Source organism: Pituophis catenifer, unplaced genomic scaffold (assembly GCF_029215685.1).
Source record: "Pituophis catenifer annectens isolate HBS135680 unplaced genomic scaffold, rPitCat1.0.hap2 SCAF_1, whole genome shotgun sequence".
Lineage (NCBI taxonomy): Eukaryota > Metazoa > Chordata > Lepidosauria > Squamata > Colubridae > Pituophis > Pituophis catenifer.
In genome coordinates, this window is record NW_027256881.1 from 144,762,324 (window position 1) to 144,771,200 (window position 8,877).

Below are 8,877 nucleotides of genomic sequence, written 5' to 3' on the forward strand. Positions count from 1 at the left end.
AAAAAGTTTACAATATCAACATTAAAAGTGAATTAACATTCAACACACATTGAAAATTATCAAAAAGGTTAGTGACTATTGGCATTTGTAAAGGTTATCTTCAGATCTACAAACTAGACACAACGTTTTTGTATTCCTTGCCCACAAAGTTCAACTTCGTTAAATGCTATCATTTCATTATACAGTTTAGTGTCATCAATGATAAGATTGTTATAAATGTATCTCTTTTACATGTTAAAGCATAGCAATCCTTCCCATATTAGATATGTTTTGTTTATTTATTTAGTAATAGTAAAGCTAAATTAAGTTAGTTAAACCATGGGAATTTAACACCTGCGCTGAATTAATTTCAGCTTAAATAAAAACGTGCTTTTATTCTCTGCTTTGCTCCCATTGACTGATAGTTGCAGTGTTGACAGTTTACAATGCATTGTTTGGTCGGTAGATGAAACCAGTGCCTTCATCTCCTAATTCTCCAAGCTGTTCAAGTGAAGAAACACAAGGGCTATGATCTTTCAGCATGCTTGGTAACTTATCTCCTTTTTCATGGATACGGCAGGACCGTCTCACAGGCGTTAGGAATTTCAGGTTTTTAATTGTAGAATCATCACACTGCAGCCTTTTCTTTGTGCTTAGGGTCAAAGAGAAATCATTTATGTATTTACAGGATTAGAATGCAATAATTCAATGTGGCTTGGCAACAGAATAGCCTTAGTAAGTGAATAACAGTAATACAAATATTAATTAAATATTTGAATATTGTAAGAAAAATACATTGTTTATGGGTAATGCATATATACTTATTTCAGCCATGTATGATTTTAGGAACATAAAAGCATGCCAGTTTAAAAGACTGATCATTTTGACTGCCAAAGCTGGTTTAGAAAATATTTCAGGATTTGGTTTTTGGACCAAAGTTGCAAGTCTTAGTCACTGTTGCTATATACCTTTTTATAATTATATAGATCCAGATGGCTTGTTTTATTACTTCTAAAAAGTAAATGGAAAGTCCTAAAGAATTGATTCAGTGCTCTTAACTTGATGGAGATCTGATTTATAGAGTTTACAATTGGTTTACATTATAATTTGCAACTCCTAATTTATGACCTATATTATGACATTACAGAAATTGAAATTTGAAATTCTAAATATGCTATATCAATACTAAATTCAATATTACCACTGTTGCTATTTAAAATATTTATACATGGCTTCTAGACATCTAGTAGCAAGAGATTATTTTTCCTGACAATGTACTCTATTGCCCAGCAAGCCTAAAGGGAAGACAGATATGGTCAATATAATTGAGAGATCGGTGGAAATCTTTTAAAAAGTATATCATGTTAAAATCAAAGATTATTCCCCAAGAAATATGTACAATTATCTTTTTTCCAAACTCTCCAGATAAATTAGAACCAATGGCTATCCTGGCTACAATGAGGACCCAGATTGTGGGGGCAATAAGCTGACTTTGTATAAATATACAAAAGTATGAAGGCTATTGCTTAACGCATTGTAAGCCGCCCTAAGTCTCCGGAGAAAGGCGGCATATAAATTAAAGCAAATAAACAAATAAACAAATAAATAAATTGTTGTCCTATTTGTCTTAAAGGAATTTAAGGGGTCCCAGGTAGTTTAGGGTGCTATGGGGTTGGGGGAAGAGTCATTAACAAGTTGAGGTAAGGAATTGCTGCAGTGTGACGCAAACTCAGGAGGGCCAGGGATAGGGTGTGTGGTTTGTGAGCAAAGGGGAGGAGGGCATGGTGTGTGAAAGCAAAAATATAGCTGGAGGTGAAGGAGATTTGCCTGAGTGACTTGCAACCTTCCCTGCAGGCTTTCCGATTATCTTTGCTTGTGGGAAGTTAACTGGGAGGGTTACAAATGGTGATCATGACCGTGGAATATGAAGCTAATCATAAGTCAACTGGTTGCAATGTCTTGAAATTGGAGCCTGGATAGCTCAGCAGACTAATGCATTGTAATTTAACTCCAGCTGTCTGCAATTAGTAAGTTCGAATCTTGCCAGGCTCAAGGTTGACTCAGCCTTCCATCCTTTCTAAGGTAGGTAAATTGAGGACCCAGTTTGTGGGGGCAATAAGATGACTTTGTAAAAAATATACAAAAGTATGAAGGCTATTGCTTAACGCATTGTAAGCCGCCCTGAGTCTCCGGAGAAGGGCGGCATATAAATCAAATTTTAAAAAAATAATGTTGAATTTGTGCTTGAAATTTGTACGCACCATGCTAAATTCAAATAGTTGAACCAATACTTGTAACTCAAGTACTGGCATTTTAGTTTAAAACAAAATACTTCTTTTGAAGATAGGCTATAACTGGGAGCCTGATTCCAATAGGTACATTTCAACCTGCCAATTTTCACTAATCAGTTTTTTGAGTCCTATAATGCAGGAGTCCCCAACCCTCGGGCCACGGACTGGTACTGAGCCTATTAGGAACTGGGCTGCACAAGCAAGCGAAGCTTCATCTGGGTATGAGCAGGATCTAGGTAGTGCACAAAACCATATCCCCACCACCACCAGTCCATGGAAAAACTGTTTTCCCTGAAACCAATCCCTGGTACAAAGTTGCGAGCCATCTCTATAATGGTTTCCAGCTATTAACTTTGTTCTCAATCATAACCTTGAAACTGTTCCCCCCAACCCCCCAAACAAACTCAAATTGGTCAGGTTCACTTTTCCCAAATACTTGGATATTACTACACAAGTTGAGCATGATACCATCCTTTTCAGATTAAGGACAGCAACTCCACATCCTCAGACCCCACATAGAAAAGACCATATTAAGACTCACCTTTCCAAATGGGAAGTTGTTGACAAATTGTATTTTATTAAATATGAGCCTTTTTCATTTTTTGGAGTTTGAATCTCTAGGATTCTATCTTTCTCTGCATTGGTAGCAGTTTCTTCATTTTTTAAGTCTTTCTGCATCTGTTCTTTACTTTTGTTTTTTTTCCCCTCAGGAAAGTCTTCTTTGATTTTTGAGCAAATTTCTGTTGGTTCTTGAAAAGCTTCATTATTATGTTCCACCTCATTATTCAAACTGACTTCCTTGAAAACCTCCTTTATCTCTGTTTCAGCTGGTCTCTCAGGATTTGCAGTGTTCTCCTCCTTCACACATTCTGAAAAAATATATTCGGTCATGGTATAAAGGCAGGGGTAGAGAACCATGGCCCTTTTATGAGTTGTGGACTTCAACTCCCAGAATTCCTGAGCCAGCAAGAGTTCTCAACAATATTTGAGAAGCCATTGATTGCCAATCCCTGAACTACAGCTTTCATAACAGATGGCTATCCAAACTCTGTTTAAATACATCTAGTTTAACATAGGTGCAACTGCTACCAGGGCTACAAGTAAAGTTCCAATTAAGCTCATGCCTATGCAAAGAAATCAAGTGAACTAACACAGAGGTCTCCAACATGGCTAGCTCAGGAATTCTGGGCGTTGAAGTCCACAGGTCATAAAAGAGCCATGGTTCCCCATTCCTGGTATAAGGCAACTCAATATTTAAGCCTGTTAAAAGAAATTCAAAAGGTACTAAAGATGGAGGCAAATAAAAATATCTATGTTGCTTATAACAGGTAAAATGCAGAGTGAAGCATCACTCTGCATCATAGTTAGTCAGATTTAGCAAGGCAAAATTGAAGATTTGAGGAAACTAATAAATAATGTTAAATCTTACCATCAGTTTTTGATGGGTCTCGTCTAGCCTTTATAACATCTGCAAAAGTATGACGCAGCTCATCCTTAGGCTGAAAAACCAATTATTAATTTCCAGTTAGCTTAGCTAATTATTTTAGAAAATATATGACTGCCCAGCTCACTCACTGTGACTATAGATGGCTTACAAAAATAAAACCCTAAATACAAAATTCAATAAACCCTTACCCTCCTCCCCCCACCCCACCCCATAAACCACTTGCTCTTTATCACCCTAAGGTCCTCAGGCCACTGGCAAAACCATGTCTTCTAATTATTTACAATATTATAAAAGATCACTATTCAAATGAAACTGGAGATCCAGGTTCAAATTTCCTCAGATATTTTATTAATCAAATTTATATGGCAATCCACCACCCAGGTGACACCGGGTAGAGTAAAATAATATGCTTATGGTTATCTTAGACTGGTCACTCCCACATAAGATTGCTGAACAGAAGTGGATTGGACAACCAACTATACCAATCTCATGACTTCAAATAAATGGTAGAATGTTTTTAACTTTTTAAAAAGTGTAACTTTAAAAAACTGTTTTAACTAAACAGTTAAAATATGAGAAAGTTTATAAATATATACATCTCTCATTGGCAAAGAACTGAAAACAAAATTAAATTTAGTGAAACACATTTAAGAGTGTTTACCTGCGCTCCTGCAAGAATTGCATTTTCATAAATAGTTATTACTTTTTCCGTGGAGCGAAACTGTTCAAGACGCATCTGGCACACCCAATACTTAGCAAACTTTTTTGCTTCTGGTAATTTCACTACCAAGTTTTCCAAAATGGAATGTACTGTTTCACCTAAAAACCCCTGAAGAGAAATAGCAAGGAAAAAATGTACCAAATGTATTTCAACTGTATGAGTTCTAGAGAAATGTTACATTAGTATGTTGCATAAGCAGACTGCAGTTGACTTACAACTGTTCATTTAACAGTTAAAAGATGCAACTGGGTTGAAAAAAGTGACTGGTGATCTGTTCTCCGAGTTACGACATCTCATCATCCCCACTCATGTGATAGCAACTCAGATGCTTAGTAACAGGCGTGCCATTTGTTTGTAGTGTCTTGTGGTCATAAGATTCCTATTTGTTGCTTTCCCAGCCTGCCTCTGACAGTCTATTGGGAAAGCCAAATTCACTAATGACCAAGTGATTCACTTAACTGTGGTTTGCATGATTGCTATAAAAATTATCATAAAATTGGCTCTGGTCACATGGTAACTCACTTTACAAGTGCACCACCATACATCAGAAATGCCAGTCCCAATTGTGGTTATAAGCCAAAGACTACCTATAATGCATAAGCTTCTGTGAATTAGTTTATATTTTCATAATCCAGAGAAAAATGAGGCTAGCCTTTTATTTAACACAAAACTTCAAAGAATTTTCTCTATTGTAGTAATAAACATCTCTGTGTTCCACAATTCAGTCTTTTTTCTCCATTCAGGACAGATCCAATTGTTCTAGTTACAATAGAAAATGACATATAAGATTTTGTCATGATGTAGCCTACCAACTCTCTTCACATTGATCCATTGTAAGACCAGTTGTCTTCGAAGTCCAGTATGTCTTGTACCTTCAGAATTTATAGAACTAAATAAAGTACAAGAATGTTATAAAAGTTAATTCAACATTATGGTGGTTTATTTAAGCATCATACCTTTTCAATGAGATCCAGACATTCTGTAAGTGTCTTGTTGACCTTATCACTAAGCTGTCCTTGTTCGTCTTCTTCAACGATGGTAGCCCAAAATGATTCAACTGGCTCTTTCATAGTTTGCTGACATGTTGTTTCTTTAGGCTGGCTATTTGCAGGTAAGGGGTTATGTACCTTCTTTATCCCTTTTGAAGCCTGCCATTCAGCTAGCTGAAGTCTAAAAGATAAAATTTAAGTTGATTAGTACAATACTTCATTTTGCATTTTAGCTAGATATAGTTCATGTAACAGCTACCCAGTTATGTAGCTACAGTGGAATGAGATCTGTCAATTCACAGCTCCTCATATCTATCTCAAAGAACATTTACATTACGAGATTAAAAATCAACTGTCAAGCAGTTAATATTCAAAATTGCAATTACAAGTCATGATTATTAGAAAAATAAGGCAAAGATAGTTGCTATTTGCAACTATCAGAGCTAAGCTGAAAAAGCCAGAGTGTCTATTTTTGTGTCATCCAGCAGTCAACTGGCAATTGTAGTTCAGATCCAATGATCTACCAAAACACCTCTTCCAGTGAAAGCAGAGAAATAATCCTGTAAACCTAAATGGCATCTAAGATTTTTGCATGTATAATTTATGTTTGATCATAATTATCAGGTATATAGGACTAGAGCGAAAGAAATACGATTTATGACAGAGTGGCGAGCACACAATTAATTTATCTTATGTAATAACAGATGTGAAAGCATCCTATTTTCAAGTCCCAAAACTCAGTATGTACAATCGCTTTAAACTGATTATTCAAGGCTTATTTAAGACAAAGTATACAAGGGGTACAAGGGTTCATTTTCTTTTTTGTACAATTTACATTTTCATAATGTTTAGTCATAAAGCAGTTTACTTGATTTTGGTGTACCATGTTGATCAAACCCAGCTAAATGAGATTTATTCCATAAAATCTAGCAAGCCAGCCATAGCTTGGTACATTATATAAATTGTCTGAAAAATTCCAACTGCTTTTTGATGTTGTATTGTCCCATCATATTTTGATACAAAAATTGCAGGCATTTACATTACCTTCTCACATCTACAGATGTCGGAGCTTTTTTGATAATCGATTTTGTAGCATGACTTTCAGAAAGTGGCACTTTTAGGCTTCCACTAACAGTTTTAGATGAAGCAGGTTTCTTTGTCCTCGGGGCAGAATTATTATTGATTGGAACAATCTTTAACAGTGATTTCCGATTGCTGAAAGAGTTTTTTTGGGTTGTCCCAGTATTCTCTGTGCCACCACTAATAGACTGTTTCTCTTGATTCAGAATAGTTTTGGGATGATAAACAGAAACTCTTACAGTGCTGATCTGAAAAGGGGTGGAATTTAGGGCCTTAGGAGCACCAGCGTTGCTAGTGACTTTAGCATCCTTTATGCTTGTATTAGTTGTGGCTGACTTTACTCTTGATTTAGGCAGAGCAGGAGGAGAATTTCTAGGCTCATTTGTTGGAACTTTTCTGAAGGAGTTTACCTTAGAAGAAACTATTTTGCCCCGATATGAGCCAAGTATACGTTTATCTGAAATGCATGGAACAGAATTGGAGACATCTGCTTTTATCTGTTTCTTTACGTTTGCTTTCTGTAAAAAGGTCTGAGTAAATGACATAACCTTCGATTTTACTGCTGCAGATTCAGTATCTCCTACTGTCTTATTGTTTGGAGAATTACAATTTGTATCTGTCTTAATTTGTTTCAATACATGGGAATTTAAATTTTTAGGAGAAACAAAAGTGTTTTCAAGTATACTGTCTCCTTCATTCCATATACCGGTAGATATGTTGGCATTTTCTTTATCTTCCTGAAAAAAATTAACATAGCATTAACTAACATGAACATTTTCTTTTAAAATACTCTTGGCACATGGCATCTTGACATACATATACTTAATATCACTTTTCATCAATTATAACATATTAGAAAAGCTATAACATCAGGACAGTTTTTGCTTATCTTTTACAGGTAGTCCTCGACTTATGATCACAATTGGCCCAAAATTTATGTTGTTAATATTTAAGTGAGTTTTGTCCCATTTTACTTATAACCTTTCTTGCTACAGTTGTTAAGTGAATCCTTGCAGTTGTTAAGTTAATAACAATTACTAAATGACTCTGGCTTCCCCATTGATTTTGCTTGTCATAAGGTTGCAAAAGGTGATCATATGACCAGAACACTGCAATGGTCACAACTGTGAAAAACAGTCATAAGTCACTTTTTTCATGTCGTTATAACTTTACTAAATGAACTGTTGTAAGGCGATGACTACCTGTATATTTATTGCATATTCACAGTTTAAAAAACTCTAATGTACAAGAACCCTGCCTGGCTTATACAGTACCCCAAAATCCTTCCTTACATTTCATATATCTTTTGGTATAGCAGTTTTTTTAAAGACAGAAATTCCTATATCCCCTCTCTCACTTGTACAATAAATCTGCCTTCAGCTCCAATCTAAGATACCAATGATATCTTTTATGACTCACCATTTCTTTTTGTTGTTGGTTGTTGACAGAATTCAGTTTTCTAATTTTCCTGGATTTTCTAAAAAGAAAAAACACTTGCAACTTTTAATATAAAGCCTCATTTACACAATAAAAAATGTTTTAAGCACAGCAATTCTATACATATTGTTTTCTGGGTTTCTTCTGAAAAGATTGCAGAATATGCAAGAAACGGTTCAACCAGACAAACCCATTCAAGTTGCACTACCAGATGACACATGCTGTTTTATACTTGAATGAAAACAAGCACAGGAGAGAAGCAGTCTGACTTCAGGCATCACAGCGATCAGAAGACTGATGCCTGTCTTCAGAAAATTTAAATCATAACCAACCAAGCCCCAACCGCTGCCCCACCCCCCAAAGGAAGAGCCTCTTTTTCCGGCTTCACTTGTTCAGCTAGAATCCAGGACTATTCCATCCAACCAAGTGGAAACTTGTCCTTCTAATAAATCCAAATTAAACTTGCTTTTGCTCAGTTTTTTTTAATAGCTGCACCCCATCCGACCCCACCTTACGGCGCTTTACCCCCTGCTTGCCTTGCAAAGAAAAGATTCACTCGCAGAAGCGACACAACCGACTCCTCGATGTCCTACACAGCCGTTTGAATTTAATCTCGCGCCTGGCCGTCACGTGGGCGACACGGCCCTGCCGATTGGTGCAGCCGGGGGTTTGAAATTAGCCAACCAGGGAACAACAAGATGTTATTCGGCTGACTCTTCTCTCCAGCGCTCAGCAGCCTGTGTGGTTCGTTTGAAAAATGCATGCCGGCTGTTACAATTTTTTTTCTTCCTCCCTCGAGGATAACTGTCCAAATCGGCTACTTTATGCATATGTTTTGCATCTGCTTATATCCTAGTCCTACCTCGCCTTTTTTCCTTCTGTAATTTGTGAGTTCCTTGTTTTTTGGGAATGAATGCGTGCTGCAGCACAACT

At 36.4% G+C, this 8,877-nt stretch overlaps 1 protein-coding gene across 1 annotated transcript; it reads right to left on the reverse strand.

The window, feature by feature from the left end:
• Positions 1–420: 420 nt before the first annotated feature.
• Positions 421–7,980, reverse strand: CKAP2 (cytoskeleton associated protein 2). The gene is made up of 7 exons (XM_070955922.1): positions 7,927–7,980; positions 6,472–7,244; positions 5,395–5,608; positions 4,379–4,546; positions 3,700–3,769; positions 2,812–3,139; positions 421–631 (listed from the first exon to the last, which is right to left on the reverse strand). The coding sequence occupies exons 1-7, from the start codon at positions 7,927–7,929 to the stop codon at positions 421–423; spliced, it is 1,767 nt and encodes a 588-aa protein (XP_070812023.1). The 5' UTR covers positions 7,930–7,980.
• Between the last annotated feature and the right edge of the window lie 897 nt (positions 7,981–8,877).

Bases quoted from the DNA above. Each gene is read 5' to 3' on its own strand.
- CKAP2 (XM_070955922.1), bottom strand. The intron at 5,609-6,471 runs GTAATGTAAATG...TTTATCTTTTAG, and splicing joins ACATCTGTAGATGTGAGAAG to ACTTCAGCTAGCTGAATGGC. The intron at 4,547-5,394 runs GTATGATGCTTA...ATTTCTCTTCAG, and splicing joins GTCTGGATCTCATTGAAAAG to GGGTTTTTAGGTGAAACAGT.